At 41.3% G+C, this 24930-nt stretch overlaps 1 protein-coding gene across 2 annotated transcripts in view; it reads left to right on the top strand.

Moving 5' to 3' along the window:
- DAB2 (DAB adaptor protein 2) overlaps positions 1–24930 on the top strand; it is a gene marked incomplete at its 3' end in the record, with an annotated part of 178838 nt that overhangs the window by 38753 nt on the left and 115155 nt on the right. For both annotated transcript variants that reach the window (XR_014225589.1, XM_082265756.1), the window contains exons 4-7: positions 5168–5299; positions 7450–7533; positions 22668–22694; positions 22800–22853. Coding sequence is in view for 1 of the 2 variants with exons in the window: in XM_082265756.1 (XP_082121882.1) it covers positions 5168–5299; positions 7450–7533; positions 22668–22694; positions 22800–22853 (297 nt within the window). The remainder of the gene's footprint in view (positions 1–5167; positions 5300–7449; positions 7534–22667; positions 22695–22799; positions 22854–24930) is intronic.

The raw sequence follows: 24930 nt of genomic DNA, 5'->3' as shown, positions 1-24930 counted from the left end.
TGAAATGTCAGGACAGTACAAATACCGACCAAATGACCCCTTTTTGTAAAGTAGACAGTCCAAGGTATTTAGTAAGAGGCATGGTGAGTTTTTTGAAGTTGTAATTTTTCCCCACAATTCTTGGGAAAATGAAGAAAAAATTTTTTTTTTCTTTTTTTTCCCACAAAGTTGTCAATTTATAAGCTATTTCTAACACATAGCATGTACACAGCAAAAATTACACCCAAAAATACATTCTGCTACTCCTCCCGAGTATGGCGATACCACATGTGTGAGACTTTTACACAGCCTGGCCACAAAAAGAGACTCCACGTTCAAGAAGCACATTCAGGCGTTCTAGGAGCATAAATACACATAAAACTTTCTTACTACCTATCACACTTTTCAAGGCCCTAGAGCACCAATACAATGGAAAAGTCCACAAAATTACCCCATTTTGGAAAGCAAACACTCCAACGTATATTCTATGAGGCATTATGGGTCGTTTGAACATATCATTTTTTTCCACAGGTTTTTGGAAAATGTGGGAAAAAAATGAAAACTTTTTTTTTTTACACAAAGTTGTCAATTTATAGGATATTTCTAACACATAGCATGTACACAGCAAAAATGACACCCCAAAATACATTCTGCCACTCCTCCTGAGTATGGCAATACCACATGTGTGAGACTTTTTCACAGCCTAGCCATATAGAGGGGCCTAACATCCAAGGAGCATCATCATGCATCCTAGCCACTTGCCTAGGCCTATTTTTGACATTTGGTGTTTACAAGCTAAAATCAGTTGTTTTGCTAGAAAACTGCTTAGAACCCCCAAACATTATATATTTTTTTTTAGCAGAGACCCTAGAGAATAAAATGGAGATTATTGCAATATTTTTTATCACACCGTATTTGCGTAGCGGTCTTCCAAACGCAATTTTTTTGGAAAAAATTCACTTTTTTTAATTAAAAAATAAGAAACCAGTAAAGTTAGCCCAATTTTTTTCCATAATGTGAAAGATAATGTTACGCCGAGTAAATAGATACCCAACATGTCATGTTTCAAAATTGCGCACGCTCACGGAATGGTGACAAACTTTGGTACTTAAAAATCCCCATAGGCGACAATTTAAAAATTTCTACAGGTTGCCATCTTTGAGTTACAGAGGAGGTCTAGGGCTCAAATTATTCCCCTTGCTCTAACGATCGCGGCGATACCTCACATGTGTGGTTTGAACACCGTTTACATATGTGGGCGGGGTTTCTGTATGCATTCGCTTCTGCGCGCGAGCTAACAGGGACAGGGCGCTTTAATTTTTTTTTTTTTTTTTACTATTTATTTTATTTATTATTTTTTATTTTTACACCGTTTAAAAAAAAAAAAAAAAAATGATCATTTTTATTTCTATTAAAAGAAATGTAAATATTCTTCGTAATAGAAATAGGCACGACAGGACCTCTTTTTTGTGAGATCTGGGGTCAAAAAGTCCTCAGATCTCACAAGTACACTAAAAGATAGAAAAAAATAAAAAAATAAAATAATTATAATATAAAATGAAAAAAAAAAAAAAAAAGGACCTTTAAACCGGTTGCTAGGCAACAACATTTTCCGTAGCTCCGGTCCTCCAAGTCCATAGAGTCAAGTGAGGGCAAGCTTGCCCTCACTCGACATCCTGTCTGTGAGGATTCGGGACCGGATCGTTTTCCCCGCTGCCGGCGGGTCCGGTAAGCGGGGAAAAGGACCGGAACGCGTCGGGAGGGGGGGGGCGCCTCTTCCGCCATCCCGGAAGGGTGATCCCACGGCGAATCCGCCGCTGGGACCACCCTTATCAGAAAGCCAACCGTCCACCGTTTAAAAAAATACCAGGGTTATGGCAGCTATCTGCTGCCATAACACCGGTATTTAGGTTTAAACGGAGGACGTATATAAACCTTTTTGGACTTGGACATGGTGGCTGTATGAAGGGTGACAGGTACTCGGGTACTTTGTTGGGCAGGTGACAGGTACTCTGGTACTGATGAGCAGGTGGCAGGTACTCGGGTACTCCGATAGGCAGGTGACAGGTACTCGGGTACTCTGATGGGCAGGTGACAGGCAGGTGATAGGTACTGATGAGTAGTACTCACTGACTGATAGGTGATAGGTGATACTGTACTGATGAGTACTGATGATCAGTACTGATACGTGATAGGTACTGATGAGTACTGATGAGTAGTGATGGGTACTGATGAGCAGGCGGCAAGTACTTGGGTACTTCAGGCGTCAGGTACTCTGATGAGCAGGTGGAAGGTACTCGGGTACTGTGATGGGTAGGTGACAGGTACTCAGGTACTCTGATGACGGGTACTCCGTTGACAGGTACTCAAAGTACCCGAGTACCTGTCATCAGAGTACCCGAGTACCTGTCATCAGAGTACCTGAGTACCCGTCATCAGAGTACCCGAGTACCTGTCATCAGAGTACCCGAGTACCTGTCATCAGAGTACCCGAGTACCCGTCATCAGAGTACCCGAGTACCTGTCATCAGAGTACCCGTCAGAGTACCCGAGTACCTGTCATCAGAGTACCTGAGTACCTGTCATCAGAGTACCTGAGTACCTGTCATCAGAGTACCCGAATACCTGTCACCAGCCCATCAGAGTACCCAAGTACCTGTCATCTGAGTACCTGATGGGCTGGTGACAGGTACTCGGGTACTTTGATGGGCTAGTGACAGGTGCTCTTTATTGGGGGGGGGGGCAATCAGTGTGTTTAGGGTGCACTGTAGTTGGTAACTAGCTGTTACCACAATCTCCTCCTCACACAGGATCAGTGTGTGAGGAGGAGAACACGGTGACAGCTAGTTACCGTGTTCTCTGTTGACATTTGTGACCGGCTGTGATTGGACACAGCCGGTCACGTGGTAAAGAGCCAATTTCGTTGGCTCTTTACCTAGATCGGGGATCGACTCTGTCCGAGGGACGAGCCTCGTCCCCGATCGCTGCTCTGCGCGCCCCCGGGGGCGCGCATTGCAGAGAGAACGAGCGGCTCGTGCTGGAGCCACTCATGTGATCGGCTGTGATTGACTCAGCCGATCACGTGGTAAACAGCCAATTTCTATTGGCTGTTTACCTTGATCAGGGATGGGCTATGTCCGAGGGACGAGCCTCATCCCTGATCGCGCCGCCGGGGGCGCGCAGTAGCAGCTAGAACGGGCCGACGTCATATGACGGCGGCCCGGATCTAGACAACCACTTTGCCGACATCATTTTACATGACTCGGTATGGAAGTGGTTAAGATGATAGAAAGGCAACAGTAACTCAAAAAAAACACTCATTACAACCAAGGCTTGCAGAATACCATCTCTGAAAGCACAACACATTGAACCTTGAAGCAGATGGGCTTTAGCAGCAGAAGACCACACCCGGTGCCACTTCTGTCAGCTAACAATAGGAAACTGAGGCTACATTTTGCACAGGCCCACCAAAATTGGACAAAAGAAGATTGGAAAAACATTGCCTGGTCTGATGAGTCGCGATTTCAGCTGCGACACAATAGCTCTGCGGGAGGGATTCCTCCATCAAACCGTGGTTGCAGGAAAGAAAATTGCTTCATGTATGGCCTGGCTTAGACAAACCTACTAAAGAGGGTGTTCTCAGTGGGTTGCAGTTCCTACCACCTCCATCATTAACCCTGTCTACATATGTACATTAAAGTTTTTACATAGTTTAACAAGCAGAAAAAAGACTTTAAAACAAGCCACTAATGGCGTCTATATCTGCAAGTAGTGTGAAGTAATTGATCCTCCAGAACCACAAAAGAGACAATAAAGTCAAGTTTCATTCAGTTTCTAAAAGCCTACAGTACCGGTGTTCTGCCAAAAACTCCAACTCGCCAAAATCTCCAACCACGTAACTTCCGGTGACTCTCCAGCATCAATAATTGGAGTTTTTGACCAGTTGGTGTTTTTACAGAACACCGGCAGCGCATACACTACAGTACACACTATAATGAATGGACGATGTTAGTCCACCCACAAGTAACCAACAACATGGCTGCCTCCAAGGCGGAGACAACTTTTTTTCCTTCTTACCCGGTGTTTGTCAAAACAGGCAACTGGTAGTTTACCATAGTGTATATGTTCTGTGAAAATACCAACTAGTCAAAATCTCCAATTATTGCTGCTGGAGAGTCACCGGAAGTAGCGTGGTTGGAGATTTTGGAGAGTTGGAGTTTTCGGCAGAACACCGGCTTACCATTAGAAGGTTGGCAGGCTGCCAAGTCACTGCTGCTATGGGAAAAGAGAGGGGAGGATCTATGTATTCAGTACCTCTGTGAATGTGGAAGAAGGGCAGGCCCAAGACATTCTGCTGCCTGGGTCCAAGAATGAAATGCTGCCCCCCCAATAAAAAATCACGAACCACCAAAAGGCCCCCACATCCATTATTTTATATAAATATAACATTTAGAAAATATTATACATGCTGTTATCTTCCATAAATCTCTACCAGACCAGTCCGCCAAACGTCAACTGTCTGTCCTCCTGTCACTCCTGTGTCTGCTGTGCCCACTGCCCTAGAAGATCCAGCCTGCCCTGCGTGAGATGGAGTGCCCTGATGTCTGACGTGATTGTGCACATCACGATCACGTGAGGGATGTTCCCCGGAGGAGACGCTCCGCCACCTCTTATCCATCAGTTTGCACTACGGGCGGCAGTATAAGATGGGGAAATGCTGCCCGTAATGCGCTGCAAACTGATGACACACAAGTCTGCTGGAAAAAAAAACCTGGGAGTCAATTTGCCACGCCTCTCAAAGTACTGCATGGGTCCAATGGACCCAGCGGGACCCATGGTAGGGCCAGCCCTGTGTGGAAGATACATTTCTCAACAATGCTTATAGCTTCAGAGGTGAGGACTTGTTTTAAGGTGCTTTTAGTGCTTGGTCAGAATATGTAGTCTGGGCGCAGGTTTACTTTATAGACTAACACAGGGCCATTGCTTGAAAAAGGCCCTTCTGGGCTGTAACACTGCTCTGTATTGGGTGGATGACCCAAATTGTTCTTTATTGCCTGTATCATTATCATTGTAGGATTTTAGTCTCATTTTTAGCTTTATGTTTTGATGTGTGCCATTCACCTAACAAACAGGTTGTAAAATTTGCAAAAAAAAGAATTACCTGTGTTTGTTTTTAATCCCATTGTAGGTAATCGAGCATGAACACCCAGTTAACAAGATTTCCTTTATTGCCCGAGATGTGACAGACAATCGGGCTTTTGGATATGTTTGTGGTGCTGAAGGACAACATCAGTTTTTTGCCATCAAAACATCACAGCAGGTATGATTGCATGGAGTTTAATTGCACTGAGAAGATGATGGAATTTAGCTGTAAAACAATACTGATGGTGTGCGAGGCTAAATGCAATAAAGTGTATTATTGTGTATTAACTGGTTAGCATTTTTTTGAAGATTATAACACACTTCAAAATGGAAACACTACTACATAAATAGGTCTTTGCATGTATTTCCTATGGTAGATATATTTCCTTTTGCTGCTTATTTAAAAATGTTCATTGCTGCAAGTTTAAAGTCCAGTAGAAGCCTCGCTTTGTTGTCTCTTTAAAGTGATACTAAACACACACTGTTTGATTTACATTGGCCCTTCTATTTATCTATGTGGATTATGGCACTGTAATTCTAATAAAAAAACAAACATCTAAGTACCTTTTTTCCTAATCAATATACAGCGGTCACATGACCCAGATCTTTCCCAGCCTGTCTGCAGGGAAACATAAGCAGGAGGAGCTTCTAGTCCTCTGCTACTGGTCACATGTTGAAAAAAACAGCCTTTGAAATACAGAGTAAAAATAAAATATTAATATCAATATATTGTTTTAACCACTTGCCGACCGCCGCACGACTATTTACTGCGGCAGTCAGCCCCGTACAGGCAAAGTGACGTAGTACTATGTCGCTCGTCTACGGGCCTCTAGGGGGGGCGAGCGCGCGCCGCCGGGGGCGAGCGCGCGCCGCCGGAGGCGTGCTCCCACCCCCGCTTGTTCCCTGACATGTCCGCGTGAGTGACCGGCGGTTCCGATGTCTGCCGGTCACCCGCGATCTCCCGGTGCAGAGCGAGAAAGGCAGGCAGCTGATGTAAACAAAGCCACCTGTCATTCTCCCTGGTGTAACTGCAGAGATCATACGATCCTGCTATGTAGGATCGTATGTCTCTGTGGTTACATCACTAGCCACGCCCCTTTACAGTTAGAAGCACGCCCCTAGGGACACACTTAACCCCTTGATCACCTATAATGTTAACCCCTTCCCTGCCAGTGTCATTTTTACAGTAACAGTGCATATTTATAGCACTGATTACTGTAGTAATGTCACTGGTACCCCCAAAAGAGTCAAAAATGTCAGTCAAGAGTCCGATCTGTCCGCCGCAATGTCGCAGTCCCGCAAAAAAAATCGTAGATCGCCGACATTACTCGTTAAAAAAAAAAAACAATAAAAATTACAAAAATCTTTCCCTTAGTAGTTAGTAAACGCAATAACTTTTGCGCAAACCAATCAAAATACGCTTATTGCGATTTCTTTTACCAAACATATGTAGCAGAAAACAAATTGGCCTAAAATGTTAAAAAATTTTGATTTTTACATTTTTTTGGGGGGAATTTCATATAAAAAAATGTGAAAAATATTGTTATTTTTTCAAAATTGTCTCTCTTTTTTTGTTTATAGCGCAAAAAGTAAAAATCGCACAGGTGATCAAATACCACCAAAAGAAAGCTCTGTTTGTGGGGAAAAAAAACAACGTCAATTTCATTTTGGTACAGCATTGCACGACCGTGCAATTGTCCGTTAAAGTCACGCAGTGCCGAATCGCAAAATAGGGCCTGGTCTTTGAGCAGCCAAATCCTCCGGGGCTTAAGTGGTTAAATTGTCATACAAGTATATATTTGAAATCAAATCTTTTATTATTTTTCTGCCAGTCACAGGCTGTGTCACACCCCTCCAGCCTGTGTCTTAGAATGCTAGGGAGGTGAAGCCTCCATCAATCAAGTTGTAATATCCAACCCCCATTGTGTTTTGATGGTTATTGGTTGGGCATGGAGGAGGAGGGAGGGAGTAGGCTGGAATGGAATGGAAAAATACACTTTTACTCATTTTGACCAGTGATCGTTTTAAAATAGCAAGTGTTCCTATAAATGTAAAGTTCCAATTCTGCAGTTTGTCATCTTTATTTTGACACCACAATAATGTCTCTAGTACAACACATGAAAAAGTTTAAAACAAAAAAAAGGAAATCTTTTTTTTTTTTTACAAAAACTACCAAGATAAGTAAAGGAAAACACAAAAAAACGGCATCAAAACGACATAACCTTTGAAAAATTCTGAATGCCAACTGTATACATGTATCCTGCCCATCCCAGGCATATCATTTACCATTTTATCTTCTAAATAGAACTCGTCTATGTTTTGCTTTAGGCTGAACCTCTAGTGGTGGATCTCAAAGATCTCTTCCAGGTCATCTATAACATAAAGAAAAGGGAAGATGAAGACAAGAAGAAGGTACGTGTCTCACCAGTAATAGATTTGATCAGTAAGGAGAAGAATCAGTGCCAAATACATATCTACTAATAAAGAGCACTTTGTAAGCGGTATTTAACCTTAGCTAACACCTGTTCAGACACCCACTACTTTGTCTTACATGAAAACACAGCTGATGCCACATGATATGCTATATTTGCACCACGTGCTATTTGGGGAATTTTAATAATGCAACTATTTTAAACCAGGTTCCCACTGACTATAATTATATGTGTGTTTACATTGAGAAGCATCTCTCCTTGTGCATTTATTACATATGTGTAGCTATTGCTTCATGTCAGGGCCCCTTCTCTACTATCTCAGATGGCTTCAGTTCCTGCACACAGAAAGATCCTCACTTAAAGTGGTTCGAAAGGCTGAAGGTTTTTTACTGCATGAAGGTAAAAAAACCTTCTGTGTGTAGCAGTCCCCCCCCCCCCCAATACTTACCTAAACTCCCTCTCTATCCAGTGATGTGCATGAGGGCATCGGCTCTCTCCCTGCTTTTTGGCTCCTGCTGCTGTCAATCACAGCCAAACTTCCAATAAGTATGGCGGGAGAAGCCACGGTTCCATGTCTGAATGGACACACAGAGCAGTGGCTCCGGAGCAGGCCTGCTTGGGTGCTCCCATTGCAAGCTGCTTGCCCTGGGTACACTCGAAAGGAGGGCGGGGTCAGGAGTACCGGCGTGGGTCCCCAGAAGAGGAAGATGGGGGCTGCTCTGTGCAAAACCACTGCACAGAGTAGGTAAGTGCCGGTTCACACTTGTGCGATGCGGGAAGGCTGCGAATTCGCAGCCTGTTCCCACATCGCATCCGCACCTCTGGCAGTTCACACTGCCATATGCGATACGCAGGGGGTGTCAATTAAATGTTAAGGACACCCCCAGTTTGATTGCATATCACAGTGCGATCTGACAGTTCGCACAGGATCGGATCGCACAAGTGTGAACCACTGTGCGATCCGATCCGATCCTGATGCGGCTGAAAAAAAGGGTCCTGTGCGTCTTTGGTGCGGATAGAGTGCAAATTCAGCCATGCAAACTGTATGGCTGAATTCGCATCTGCACAGGAGATCGCATGTAATGAAGGAGCAGTGCGCTCCGAATTACATGCGATCTCGCAAGCCGCACATATGTGAACCGGCACTAAGTATGACATGTTTGGGGTTTTTTTTTTTTTTTTTTTTTTTTAATACATTTTGCCTTTAATGTCACTTTAGGGGTGCTGGGGAATGGATGAATTTGGTGCTTCATTAGAGCAAAGGATAGTAGAGAAGGCTCTATGAAAGAGCCAAGAACCACTAGCAATATTCGCATGTAAAATCCAACAGGCTGGTTGTACCCAGGTTCATCAACTTGGGTGCATTTAGCCTGCCCATACATGGTTTGAATCTAGAAACGAGATTCGAACCGTCTATGGCAGGCTTCAGTTCATTTGACAACTTATGCTGTTTTCTCTGTGTCACTGTTAAGAGCAAGCTCTTCTAACAGAGAATTGATATTATGAAGCTTAAAGGAGAATTTTGGGGTGTTTACAAAAAATAATCATCCATGCTCACCTCTATGCTGCAGCGTCACTGTCTAGCGCTGCAGCTGCCCCACGTCGGCTCTAAGTGATCCCATGATATCTCAGTCTACTCAGAGAAGAGAGGAGTGACTGTTATGCTCCCTTCAGTGCTCACTGAAGTGCCGGGCAGGAGACTGGATGGGACAGCTGACTCCGGCTCTCAGCTGCATTAGGCTCTTTCCCACAGGCTGTTCGATCAGATCTGCCCGTCAGTTTTTCAGGTGGACCTGATCAGACCTTGCAGTCTCCACTATGGAGCGGCGGATGTCAGCTGACATCCGCCACTATCTAATTCGACCCTGTCTGCAAAATCCAGACGAATAGTGGTCCTATTTTCCATCCTTATTTTAGATCGGATTGGATAGGATTGGATAAAAATAGACAGGCGGTCCATTTTCAACCGATTTCCCCATAGAGGAGAACAGGCTGTGTCCGTGTCCGCTCTGCACAGTGAGTGGAGATGGCCTTCTTATCTGCCTGCTCAGCGGGGAGCAGTGGAGTGATCCCCCCCACGAGCAGGGGGATTCTGCAAAACGAAGGCGCTCGTGTGAAAGAGGCCTTAGTTTTATTTTTTTCTAGCTTTATTTTTCTTTATTTTCACCTGGTGATCCTACATTCAACACAATTCTTGTCCTAGAACAGCTACCCTCATTCACACTGTATCCATGGAAGGAGCCATGTTTGCCACCCAGACTGGACTTCAAACATGGCTGTTTTACTTTTCCAATAATTAAAAAAAAAAAGGTTCATACAAACAATATTGTATAAATGAATATCAAGCAATGATGTTACATTTGAAAAAGACAAAACCATCATATTCTGATCATACCATGACTAAGCAATATTAATGTGGCAATCCACAACCAACTCCACCCGGAGGGTTAGAATGGAGATATACAGGAGGCACAAAGTTCAGTGGTTGGGGTCGTCCATTTACTGTAGGTATTGTAAAGATTATACTTGCACATGCGGTAATGCAGAACTGTTATGCGTATATTGTTCTTGAAGGAAAAAAAAATACCATAAAAAGGATTCTGGAAAACTAAACCAAATTTTTTGTACCAAAGATAGGAACACCATGCTTCCATGCTTAGGCTAGGCTAGCGGAGGCCCTGTAGCCTACATCAAAGCGTTCAGACATGTCTTTTTTTGTTCATTGCCATCTCTAAGGAATATCTGATTGCCTACGGGGGGGGATCAGGATTGAATTTATTTTTCCCCTGATGGAGAAAATTGGGCCATGCTTTATATGGGGTATTTGTTTTTGCTTCCTTTTGTTAACTCTGGGTATAGGTTTCTGTATATGGAAGTTTTCTCTGTGTTTCTTCCGTTTATATATTTATTTTTTATTGGTTGAACTAGATGGGCATGTATTTTTTTTCAACCTGACTAACTATGTAACATGAGGATTGATAAGATTTGTAGTTCACTGAAGAAAGATTACATTGTTTTATACTTCCCATTCAGCTAGCAGAAAGTGACAAAGGCACTGCATTTCTGCGAGAATTGTTTTCAGCCCTAAAAAAAAAAAAAAAAAAAAGTAAACAAATGCAGCCACCACATCTAAGGATTGGCAAGCTGCAATACATTTTTGTTTTTTGGGTTTAGCTATCCCTTAAGCAGGGCAGGTTGTGATTGGACGTCTAAGGGGCAGCAGCACAATGATGAGCCAATCACTCTGCTGTCCTGTTCCACACTATAAGCCCAATGCTGACCCTCCCTCCCCTAGTGTGAATGCGGCTTTATAGGCTATTTCAGGAGGCTAATACTTTTGCACATACAAATATGTAAACTTCTATACAAAATATTTTTAATGATTTTTTAATGAATACATGGCTGGATTAAATGGTATTTTTTCTTTTTTATATCTGTCCAAAGTTCGACTTGAAGAGCTTATAATTCAAAGTTTCCAGAGTACTGAGAGTTTGCCAATGTGGATGTCACATCTTTAAAAGAGGGAACAAGCTTATCAATAATTCAACTAGAAAAGTTAACAGCTTTGAATAATTCAAAGTAGAAAATGCATGAGATAATCATCAGAGGATTTATTTTGGTGTTATTTTTTAGTACAAAATTCTGTTGTTAAAGGAGCAGAAACCCAAAAAAAGAGCTACCAATGGGTTATGAATTGAGCAGAATCTTTGAGAATAGTCTGTAGCTACAGTGCCTTGAAAAAGTATTTATACCCCTTGAAATTATTACACATTTTGTCATGTTACAACCAAAAATGTAGATGTACAGTATTTTATTGGGATTTTATGTGTTAGGCTGGAGATCACTAAATGGCGGACCACGTCACATTTCCATTCGGACCGATGCGGTAACGCTATTTAGCAGCCTTTTCTTCCCCTGCGTCGCTCTGTAATCCTCACAGAGGAGACAGCAGGAGGCAGGACAGTTCGGGATGGATGGCGGAGCTGCCCGAGGTTAACAAGCAGGTGATTGGCTGCTAGGATAAAGGGCGGTCCTAGCAACCAATAATGATCTTGCAACACCCCCCTCCATCCAGATATGCTGTGCCTGTGCCTCCCTCCATTCTTCGATCTGTGTAAGCAAGGTAAGACATAGAGGGAGGGGGTGAAGTCACAGGGAGTGAGGACACTAGTTTGAAAAGCTGAAAATTAGGAATGTGTGTACTGAGGACAGTGAAGTGGAAGAGCTGAGGACTGTGATGTGTGTGTGTGTTTTGAGGACATTACAGTGGGGGACTGAGGATTGTAATGTGGGAAGGGGATTAGACCATTAAAGTGGGGGCTCAGGACTGTGATGTGTGTGTGTGGGGGGGGGGGGGGGGCTGAGGACATTAAAGTGGGGGACTAAGTACTGTCATGTGGGGGGTTAGGACATTAAAGTGGCGGACTAAGTACTGTAATGTGGGGGGGCTAGGACATTAAAGTGGGGGACTAAGTACTGTAATGGGGGGGGTTAGGACATTAAAGTGGGGGACTAAGCACTGTAATGTGGGAGGTTAGGACATTAAAGTGGGGGGCTGAGGACGGCAATGTGGGGGGGACTGAGGAGATTAAAGTGGGGAGGCTGGGGACTGTGATGTGCTGGGCTGAGGACATAATAGTGTGTGGGGGGGGGGCTAGGGACATTAAAGTGGGGCCCTGAGGACTGTGATGTGGGGGGAACTGAGAACAATATAGTGGGGGGGGGCTGAGGACTGTAATGTGGGGGGCTGAGGATTGTAATGTGGGGGGAGGGCTAATGATTGTAATGTTGAGAGAGCTGAGGATATTAAAGTGGGGGACTGAGGACTGTAATGTGTGTTTGTGTGAGGGGGGGCATTAAATTGGGGGACACTGAGGACTGTAATGTGGGTGGAATAAGAAATGTAATGTCGGGAGCAATAAGCACAGTCATGTGAAAGGGTCTGAGGACAGTAATGCGGGGTAGCTGTGGACTGTATTGGGGGGGGGGGATTGAGGGACCGAGGACAGTAATGTAGGGGGGGGATGATGTAAATAGGGACAGAGGATAGTACTGTCGGGGGGTTGATGACAAGGAAGTGTGAGAACATTACTGTGAAAGTAGTGGAGGGGGGTGATGTAAAGGGGGACCTGAGGACACTTATCAAGAGGGGGTCTTGATGTGGGGGGAGTGGACTGTGATGTGCAGTGGGGACTGATGACACTGATGTAAGAATGGGTCCAGATCTGGGCATGTGGCGCACACATCGTGGGTGTGTCAGCCCATTTTAACGGGCTAAACTACCCGCGAGAAACATAGAGAAAGAAGTCCTTGACCTTTTTTTTCCAAAATCGGGCAGAACCAAGCCGAATGGTGCTGCGGCAACATGCTGATTGGCACATGTGAAAAGACGTCACGGGTACCGACATGATATTTGGACCGGACCTCGGTGAATTTTTAATCAATACCCCTGTGTTAGACCAACACAAACTGGCACATAATTGTGTAATTGAAGAAAAACCATAAATGGTTTTATTTTTTTTTACAAATAAATATCTGAAAAGTGAGGCGTGCATTTGGATTATGGTTATAATAAAAATATACCAAGCTCACGGAGCACTGTTCAATCCATCATCCGAAAATGGAAAGAGTATGACACAGCTGCAAACCTACCAAGACATGGCCATCCACCTAAACTGACAGGCCGGGCAAGGAGAGCATTAATCAGAGAAGCAGCAAAGAGGTCCATGGTAACTCTGGAGGAGCTGCAGAGATCCACAACTCAGGTGGGAGAATCTGTCCACAGGACAACTATTAGCCGTGCACTCTACAAATCTGCCCTTTATGGAAGAGTGACAAGAAGAAAGCCATTGTTGAAAAAAAGAAGTCCAAGTTGCAGTTTGCGAGAAGCCATGTGAGGGACACAGCAAACCTGTGGAAGAAGGTGCTCTGATCAGATGAGACCAACAATGAACCTTAAGGCCTAAAAGCAAAACATAATGTATGGCGGAAAACTAACACTGCACATCACCCTAAGCACATCATCCCTACCGTGAAACATGGTGTTAGCAACATCATGTTGTGGGGATGCTTTTCTTCAGCAGGGACAGGTAAGTTAGTCAGAGTTAATGGGAAGATGGATGAAGCCAAATACAGGGCAATCTTAGAAAAAAACCTGTTAGAGTCTGCTAAAGACTTGAGACTGGGGCAGAGGCTTAAGTTCTAGCAGGACAACAACCCTAAACATACAGCCAGAGCTACAATGGAATGGTTTAGATCAAAGCATATTCATGTGTTAGAATGGCCCAGTCAAAGTCCAGACCTAAATCCAATTGAGAATCTGTGGAATTGCTGTTGACAGACATTCTCCATCCAATCTGACAGAGCTTGAGCTATTTTGCAAAGAAGAATGGGCAAACATTTCACTCTCTAGATTTGCAAAGCTGGTAGAGACATCCCCAAAAAGAGTTGCAGCTGTAATTGCAGTGAAAGGTGGTTCTACAAAGTATTGACTTGGAGGGGGGGGGGGGGGGCAAGTAAATAAAAATGCACGCAACACTTTTCACATATTTATTTCTAAACAATTTTGAAAAAAAATTATCATTTTCCTTCCATTTTACAATTGTGTACCACTTTGTGTTGGTCTACCACATAAAATCCCAATAAAATACATTTACGTTTTTGATTGTACCATGACAAAATGTGTAAAATTTCAAGGGGTGTGAAAACTTTTTCAAGGCACTATACATTAAAGTGGTAGTAAACAGGATGATTTTCTTTTTACCACTTACCTATAGGTAAAATGAATATCTCCTGAATGTGCACCGTGTTGGAGATATTCTAGCGAGCAACGGCTGGTGACCTCACCGGCGCATGAGCTCTGAAGGAACGGCATACCCACTCCTGAAAGTTCCTTTGTGTTGCTAGATTGGTGGCTGCAGCTTTTTCTCCCCGCCCCCCCCCCCTTTTTTTCTCCCTACCGGATTACCAAATAGACAGAATAGGCTCCAGTCTATGGGCCCCATGCGATTAAGGGGCCTTGCGACAACGGATCAAAATAACATCGATTTGATCTTGAAAGAAAATTAGAATGAAGCTTTCCAAAATTGTTTACAAAGATGAAAAAATGAATCAACTCAAAGAAATAAAACTTTACATTAAAGACTCTATAGAGAAAATGCTGTATTAATGTAATGTACCCAATAACAACCTAAATTACATAAACCATAGACATCAGGTTCACATTACAGTTTGTCTCTTAAAAGCTCATCTTCTTTCAGCTGTCAGTTAGTAAAAAAGTTTGGTGCAACCTACGTATGTGTAATGTACAGTAGTGTTGGTCATCTCCAGAGGCTGACGTGCATACTTAGTTCATTGTTGTCCCACTAAAGCACACACAAGAAACCATCAGAAACCTGTGGCTGGGGCCCAAATGTTTTGACTGCTAGGGGCCTTTACAGAGTTTATTCTGGCAGTGCATCCAAAACAATCTACACTTTATGGCCAGAAGTTTGTGGAGCCCCTCCTTCCCCTCCCAATTGTTGACTTCAGGTGTTTCCAATGAAGGGTACTGTAAATGCTAAGGCATACACAGACATTTTAGACAGTTGTGCACTTCTAACCTTGTGGCAACAGTTTGGGGAAGATCGTTTTATGTTCCAGCGTGACTGTGCCCCTGTGTAAGAAGCCAGCTCCATAAAGACATGGTTTAATGAGTTGTGGAGAAACTCATTTGGCCTGCACAAAGACCTGACTTCAACCCTACTGAACACCTTTGGAATAAATTTTAACACAAATTGTGAGCCAGGTCTTCTCATCCAACATCAGTACCTGATCTCACAAACACTCTTTTGGCTGAATGGGCACAAATTCCCACAGACACACTCCAAAATATTGTACAGAACCTTCCCGGAAGATTAAAAGCTGGTCATTCCCATATTATTAGTTTTGGGGGCAGCTCAGTGGCTAAGCCGTTTGCGCTTTCACTTGGCAGCACTAGGGTCGTTGTTTTCGAATCCCAACTATGTCACTACCTGCCTGGAGTTTGCATGTTCTCCCTGTGCCTGTGTGGGTTTCCTCAGGGTATTCCAGTTTCCTCCCACACTCCAAAGACATGCTGGAAGGTTAATTGACTCCTGTCAGGGACTGACATGAATGTATAATAAATATGTAAAGGGATGGATAAATTGATAGCACTATATAAGAACCTGAAATAAATAAATAAGCTCATATAGGTGTGATTGATGGGTGCCCGCACACATTTGGCCAAAGTACGTTTAGGTGATCTGTCCCCTATTACAATTGGCTATAGGGTGTATGACTGTGGTTGGTCCATTTTGCTGTAAATTACTTCAGGCACAGGAACTGATATGTTTTTTTTTCTGAGAAGTTTAAATGTACTATGCAAGCAGATGCATAAATAAGACACAAAAAAGTGTGTGACGGACTCCAGACAGCTTGACTGGGTATCTCTGCCAAGAAGCTACTTCCTAAGCTCTGGAACACGAGACCCGTGAATCTGGCTATAGTTAGCCCAATAACTAGGCAATACCAGTTTTGGAGCAAACCAGAATTAGAACTGTTTATTGAACAAGAATACAGGTGTTCTATACACTTGAGAAGTATGTCTGTCACTACATGAACAATGACCCAAATATTTACACAAAACATCACACAATAGTTTAGATCAGTGTTTTTCAACTCCGGTCCTCAGGGACAACTAACAGGCCAGATTTTAAGTATTACCTTGGGGAGATGCAGACTAGAATACTGCAATCACTGAGCAGCAAATGATATCACCTGTGATGTATTTAATTTTTCTTCCAAACCTGTCCTGTTAGTGCGTCCTTAAGGACCGGAGTTGAGAAACACTGGTTTAGATAACAAGGTACAGCTGACACAAGGCTAATCCCATCATAAAAGATCCTCCAAGAGTTAATCAAATTAGCCACCAGACAGAAACAATAGGGGAATGGGAATCTACACCCAGACAATGCTTTGATTAATCAGGATCTCACTCCAGGGCAGACTGCCGGCATTGAGTTCATAAAGTGCAATACACATTATTACAAACATAAACACATCCCCACAGTAGACAATAGGTGAGTTAATTATCACAATTAACAATGTGTGTAAGACTGGTGGTTGAGCTGATGATTTGAGTCTGACTGTGTGGACAGTCCTTATTGATATCTAGGCCTTTTACATGGTTACCGGGCCTAGAGTCCCAGAGTCTGTGTGTCTTGGGAAGAAATGGACTTGAATCCAAAGTAACGTTACTCCAAGGCCCCCCCAGCATATACCTCACAAAGAGTAGTGTTCCTTTAAAAGCAATGGCCCATAGTCAGTAGGCAAGAGGCTAGCCTGCAGTCCCCTCCAAAAGCCTCTGTCCTGAGTGAGTTTGTCACGAATTGTATAATGATCACAGTTCCCTTATATATGATTTTTTTACAACCATATCCTGTGTCGAGCAGGGAGTCAGAATCCCCTAAAGCACTATGGTCCTGAGCCACACTTGCTTGATACTTTACAACCAGCCACCTCTCAGTAGAGTGCAACACTGCCGGTGTGAGCTGCAAGGCTAAGAATCCAATGAATGTCTAATTTTGAGATCTATGTTGTATACTTTAGACGAGGAGGGTAAGGAGGGCCAATTGGTCCTTAGTTATTGGAAAATAGACTCATCCTTAAAGCAAACTGAAATTTATGTTGCTCTGCCCTTTCTCCTTAGCTTATTAGCCGGCTGATTTGTTATGCTTGGAGTAAAAAGGCTGGGTCACTTCCCAAGTGCTAATTAACACATTGAAAGAAGAAAATCAGTGGAGCTTGATGTGTTTTTGTTAACTTGTGTTATATATGTAGGAAACATCTCCATTCATTTTAATTACAGCCGTATCTTATTGACAGTCTTTTTTTACAGTGACCGTAAAACTGCTCACTGTAATTAAGCAGGGAGATTCAGTAACACATGTAGATAGCTAGGGTAGAGCTCGCTGACTTTTACAGTCATGTAAATCAATAGCAGTTAAAACAAGTTAAAAAACGCGCTCTACACTGTGCCTGACCGGATGCTGAGGTCTCAACAGCCTTTTCCTGGTGTAAAGATTGTAATGATGAATAATGAATTGCTAAGATCCCTATAAACTAAGGTGACTACAGTGCCTTGAAAATGTATTCATACCCCCTGAAATTTTCCACATTTTGTCATGTTACAACCAAAAACGTAAATGTATTTTATTGGGATTTTATGTGATAAACCAACACAGAGTGACACATAACTGCGAAGTGGAAGGAAAATTATAAATGGTTTTCAAAATTGTTTACAAATGAATATGTGAAAAGTGTGGCGTGAATTTATATTCAGCCCCCCGTGTCAATACTTTGTAGAACCACCTTTCACTGCAATTACAGCTGCAAGTCTTTTTGGGGATGTCTCTACCAGCTTTGCACATATAGAGTGACATTTTTGCCCATTCTTCTTTGCAAAATAGCTCAAGCTCTGTCAGATAGGATGGAGAGCATCTGTGAACAGCAATTTTCAAGTCTTACCACAGATTCTCAATTGAACTTAGGTCTGGACTTTGACTGGGACATTCTAACACATGAATATGCTTTAATTCGAAACCATTCCATTGTAGCCCTGGCTGTATGTTTAGGGTCGTTTTCCTGTTGGAAGGTGAACCTCCACTCCAGTCTCAAGTCTTTTGTAGATTCTAACAGGTTTTCTTCTAAGATTGCCCTGTATTTGGCTCCATCCATCTTCCCATCAACTCTGACCAGCTCCCCTGTCCATGCTGAAGAAAAGCATCCCCACAACATGATGCTGCCACCACCAAGTTTCACGGCGGGGATGGTGTGTTCAGGGTAATGTGCGGTGTTAGTTTTCCGTTACACATAGCGTTTTACTTTTAGGCCAAAAGTTAAATTTTGGTCTCATCTGACCAGAGCACCTTCTTCCACATGCTTGCTGTGTCCCCCACATGGCTTTTTGTAAACTGCAAACGGGGACTTCTTTATGGTTTTCTTCATACCACTCTTAAATACCACTCTTAAATCTTGCCATAAAGGCAAGATTTGCAGGGTGCATTACTAATAGTTGTCCTGTGGACAGATTCTCCCACCTGAGCTGTGGATCTCTGCAGCTCCTCCAGAGTTACCATGGACCTCTTGGCTGCTTCTCTGATTAATGTTCTCCTTGCCCAGCCTGTCAGTTTAGGTGGACGGCCATGTCTTGGTAGCTTTGCAGTTGTGCCATACTCTTTCCATTTTGTGATGATGGGATGAACAGTGCTCCGTGAGATGTTCAAACCTTTGGATATTTTTTTATAACCATACCCTGCTTTAAACTTCTCCACAACTTTATCTCTGACCTGTCTCGTGTTTTCCTTGGCCTTCACGATGCTGTTTGTTCACTAAGGTTCTCTAACAAACCTCTGAGGGCTTCACAGAACAGTTGCATTTATACTGAGATTAAATTACACACAGGTGGACTGTATTTACTAATTAGGTGACTTTTGAAGGCAATTGGTTCCACTAAATTTCAGTTAGGGGTATCAGTGTAAAGGGGGCTGAATACAAATGCATGCCACACTTTTCAGATATTTATTTGTAAAAGATTTTGAAAACCATTTATCATTTTCCTTTTGCTTCACAATTATGTGCCACTTTGTGTTGGTCTATCACATAAAATGCCAAAAAAATACATTTACTTTTTTGGTTGTAACATGTAACATGTAAAATTTCAAGGGGTATGATTATTTTTTCAAGGCACTGTAGATTGTGTAAGCCCACTGATACACTGAATAGCCCAGGAACCTATTAATATGCTGCGGGGGACTCAGGCCATGTGGAAGCCATCTTTCTAATCTGAGGCTCACCCAAAATGGCAACTGGAGCCCAAGTTCACTGGCAATTTTCTGACTGCTGTTCAAAGTTCTACAGCATGTACTATGCACTCTGAACTATAGAAGTCGTTGTAGTTATATACTGGCTTCTGTGTGTTTAGATGTGTTTGTATACTCTGCACAGGAAGGAAGTTTTTTGTTTCTCTCTCTGCCCTCTCCTGTAATGCTGTTCCCACGCATGTATGCTGTTCTCCCAACCTGCATCCTTGTTCTAGGTCAGTAACATGCTAAGTAATGAAAAAATGGTGCAAATAATGTCCCCACAGATTGTATTTTTTTTTAAAAAAAACTTTTACCTTTAGAACCACTTTAACAAATCATTATTTGTAGTCTTTTTAAATGCAACTAGTATAAATACCTGAGTTTGACGTTTTCAGTCCTCTATACAGTACAATTCAGACTAGAACAGGGAGGGGCAGGACTAAAAGTCACTCAGGTTGGCTGCATGCAAATATTCTGAAAAGTAGCATGCTGGTAGGAGGAGAGAGCACAGTGAACAGAGGGATAATCTCATTGGTCTGCTGCTGCTCTTTCACTGAGAAAGCTGTGGTGGAGAAAGCACTGTGTTCTTTTATTGTAAGTTGATATGTCTGTCTTGCTGTGTTGTGTGGCAGGGCTGTGTAAGTAATATAAAAAACTACCATATATGTATTTTCTGGGTTCTTGCACACACTGCTGATGTATGAACCTCAGATATTCCTGGCAGAAAGTTCCTGCATAAAAACACAAGGGTGGGCTGGATAGTACATGTGTATATGAGCGTATGTGTACACATGTGTAACAACTCTACTAGCTTTTTTTTTTTTAATCAAGGAGGTGAGGTGCACATGCCTTAAAATACTGAACTGATCTGTACGCCGCACAAATGTACACTCTTGTGTGTACAAGCCCATTAAAAACAATAGACTGCATTTAGGTCAGTAATTAAAAAAAAAAAAAAAAACGCCTAGATGCCAAAAACATGAAATTTTTTAGGCGCCCGTCTGCAATAGCACAATCTGTGTGTTTAGCTGTTGCTTGGAGTTCAGCAGTAATACTGTATATGTTGATGCTATATTCACATGTTGAAGCTAATACTTGCAGAATGGATTGTCTCCCTCTACTGGTCACACATAGAACTGTTATGGGTTATTCAAGAAAACAGCATAGAGGGCATTTACATGGAGGCTCCATTCACCCCTGGGCGTATCATTATTCAGGCGTGTTTTTCAGGTGTTTTTTTGTCGTTTTTCAGGCGTTTTATGCAAGTGCTTGGAGACAGGAATTGACATCTAACAAAAACACTTGTAATTTGCCAAAAAGAGAAGCTCATGTACTTTTTTGAGCTTCAGGCGTTTTGCTTCAGGCGACAAAACGCTCATATGTGAACAGGGGCCACTGAAATGAATGAGATCTTGCTTGTTGGGTATTTTGAGACTTTAGAGATGAGCAGTTTACGAGCTGAAAAACGCTCAGGTGTGAACAGGGCCGGAAAGGCAAAGCTTGTCTTGAGGCAAACTATGTCTAACCTTTATGATGGTGTTTTCTTGGGGACAAAAGACACGTCTTTTTCCTGCTTCCTTCTAGAATGAGCACTGAGGACACAGCACAGAATACTGAAATTGTTGATGATAATAATATTACTGTAATGTCCTTAGTATATACTCCTGAGTGGCACAGTGCTAAGCCCTTGTATTGTTTGTTATACTTGTGGGTATTGTGTTTTCTGACTCCTACTAACCTATCATTTTAGTTCTGTCTGTATGCAACCATGTCTCCAGCTTTTGGTAATAGGGTAAATGCTATGTCATTTCCCAATCACAGTATGCCTATAACTTGGTTTACAAGTGCTTATTATCTCCTTGTCCATATGTAATTTAGTTTTGGACAATGTTCTATGTAATCCACAAAACTTCTTATCCAAGAAAGTCAATAAAATCTTCCCCTTCCTCAAACTGAAAAAACTAGCACAAAAAAATACAATACTGAAGACCAATGCTGTGCCACCATAGGACTTTTACCATCATTATTTGATATATTCTATCTATCTATCTATCTATCTATCTATCTATCTATCTATCTATCTATCTATCTATCTATCTATCTATCTATCTATCTATCTATCTATCTATCTATCTATCTATCTATCTATATATATATATATATATATATATACAATGTATATATATATATATATATATATTTATTTACTTACTATATATATATGTGTATATATATATATATATATATATATTTACTTACGATATATATATTTATTTACTTATATATATATATATATATATATATATATATATATATATATATATATGTATTTATTTACTTACGATATATATATATATATATATTTACTTACGATATATAGATATATATATATATATATATATATATATATATATATATATATATACACAGTATCTCAATATATATATATATATATATATATACAGTATCTCAATATATATATATATACACAGTATCTCAATATATATATATATATATATATTTATTTATTTACTTACGATATATATATATATATATATATATATATATATATATATATACACAGTATCTCAATATATATATATATATATATATATATATACAGTATCTCAATATATATATACACAGTATCTCAATATATATATATATATATATATATATATATATATATATATATATATATATATATATATACAGTATCTCAATATATATATATATATATATATATATACAGTATCTCAGTACACCCCTCGCATTTCTGTAAATATTTTTTTTTTTTCATATCTTTTCATGTGACAACACTGAAGAAATGACATTTTGCTACAATGTAAAGTAATGAGTGTACATCTTGTATAACAGTGTAAATTTGCTGTCCCCTCAAAATAACTCAACACACAGCCATTAATGTCTAAACTGCTGGCAACAAAAATTAAATACAAATTTAAAAAAATATACATACAAATATATAAATTCCCATGGGACTTTGTAGGCAATAATATACTATCATCCACAGAAGTACAGAATGTTGATGATTGTAAATAATTGTCTGCAAAGTCCCATGGGAATTTATATATTCATATACATATTACATTGAGGGATGCTGGCAATGTAAAAGCCAAACCACTTTCATTGCTTTTTGGAATTAAATAAATATAAGTCGTATTTAACATTTTTAATAATTGTTTGCATATAATTATGTCAATGGTAAATACTATTCAATTTTATTTTTCAGAATGATGAAAGCAGTCAGCCAGTGGAGGTAAGGATACCATTTTTTATTTTTTTTTTTGCTTTAGCTTTTGTAGAAACATAAAAAAGCCAAAAATGTATTCTGTAACGATATTGATGTTGTTGTTATATTTAGAATGGAAGTGATGCCCTACTCAGTATTAGCGAGGAAGTCCAAAACATCAAACTAGTAAGTAAAGATGTAGTCTTTTTGTTTTTTACTTACATCCTACTATATATGTTGACATACTCTAATAATAGAAAGATACATAATAAAGGTCTGAATTTTGAATTGGATGATATGGAGTAGTGTTCACTTGCAATTTATTAAATTGGATCCTCTAAAAGTCAAGTGCAACATGTGTTGCCCAGTGCATGCCAATGTGAACAAGCCTAAAAGGAGGCGCTAGACATCAAAAACGCCATCACCGGATACTTTGGATGCAGGTTTTGGAACATCTACTTGTTTGTGATGTATGAACAGGAGGTTATAGATATATTTTGCCTATGAACAAAACATGTAGGCCTGTTTCACACGGGCTTCCGCTTGTATAAGAGCAGCATGAACAGAAAGCTTTGTTAAAGCATTTGCAGAGCTTTCAGCAAGCTTTGTTAAAGCTTTTAAAGTACCATTCAGCTCCAGTTTGTAAATGTTAAATACAGATCCTAATCAGTGCCATCTTAAGAGCATAAAAGGCCCCCGGGCAATGCAGTACACTGGGCCCCTGCCTACACAGTCACCGACGAGAATAAAAATGCAAATTATTGATAAGGCAATATTTATTGGTACAGCAGTGCCAGGCTAATGACATTTTACAAGTTCGGCGGCTGGGTCCGGTGAACACACACACACAGATGGGAGTCAGACTCGACTGTCCTGTGTGTGTGTGTTCCCGTGGAGGTGGACAGGCATTCCTGCAATTGTGGGGTCCCCCTCCATGGCCCAAGTGGCCTGACAGCAGTGCAGGGCCGACAGGCGCTTGCCACCTGCTAAGTTTGGGGGTGGGATGCACACTGAAATCAGGACCAATGCTTGGCTGGGGCTGGGAAGCTAGGCAGGTGGGGCCCCCCAGCAGAGTGGGGCCCCCGGGCAACTGCCCAGCGTGCCCATTCGGTAAGATAGCTCTGATCCTAATAGGAGTGCTGATTGAAACTTTAAAGGAGAAGTACAGCCAAAGCCGCTAGCAGCTTGTTTGAAGCGGCAATCATCACTCGTTTTATGATCTGTGCTCAACATTTACAAACTGGAGCTGAATGGTACTTAAAAAGCTTCAACAAAGCTTGCCAAAAGCTCAGCAAATGCTTTGTCAAAGCTTGCTGTTCACACTATTCCTATACAAGCTGAAGCCTGTCTGAAATAGGCCTTAATCAAACATACATGGAAAAAAAAAAAAACTAAGCTGCATGGGGAAGTTTTACAACCATTAATGTTATGATCGAATGGCTCTAATGCTTAAAGGAAAAAACCTTTTATAGGGTTGCCACCTCATCCCTTTAAAACTAAACACATATTAATTGCACAGGTTCTGAGGCTAATTTAATGCAGATAAGGCACTGAGTGAGTTTAATTAACACCTTAATCAGCCACAGAACCTGTGTAATTAATACAGTGGGGAAAATATTTTTTTGATCCCCTGCAGATTTTGTATGTTTGCCCACTTACAAAAAAAAAAATAAGGGTCTATAATTTTTATCATAGGTGTATTTTAAATGATAGAGACAGAATATCAACCAAAAATCCAGAAAAAACACATGATACAAATGTTATAAATTGAGTTGCAGTTCAGTGAGTAAAATAAGTATTTGATCCTCAAGCTAACAGGACTTAGTACTTGGTGGAGAAACCCTTGTTGGCAAGAACAGAGGTAAGAGGTTTCTTGTACAGGCGGTCCCCGGGTTACAAACATCCGACTTACAAATGACTCCTACCTACAAACGGAGGGAGACAACAGGAAATGAGGAGAAATCTACCCCTAGGAAGGGATATTTACTCCTGTAAGAGTTCTCTTTGGAAAAAGGTGTCTCTACTGAAGCTTTATCACTAATCCTTGTTTCCACAACAACCCAAAAGTTTCAAAATCCAGTTGTCATAGGGACAGAAAATGAGGTGAAATCTTCTGAAAAAGGGAATAGACAGCAAAACAAATTGTACAGGGGTGTTAACCCTTTCTATGCTATCCAAAAAAACGTAAAAATTATTATTTTGGCTGGGGCTACCCTGAAAAAATGTACCTGTTCCGACTTACAAATAATTCGACTAAAGCCCT

The sequence above is a fragment of the Pelophylax lessonae genome (genome assembly GCF_965119305.1).
Source record: "Pelophylax lessonae genome assembly, chromosome: 1".
NCBI classification, from domain to species: Eukaryota; Metazoa; Chordata; class Amphibia; order Anura; family Ranidae; genus Pelophylax; species Pelophylax lessonae.
Note: the sequence above shows the minus strand (reverse complement) of the source record. Positions and strands in the feature narration are given on the sequence as shown.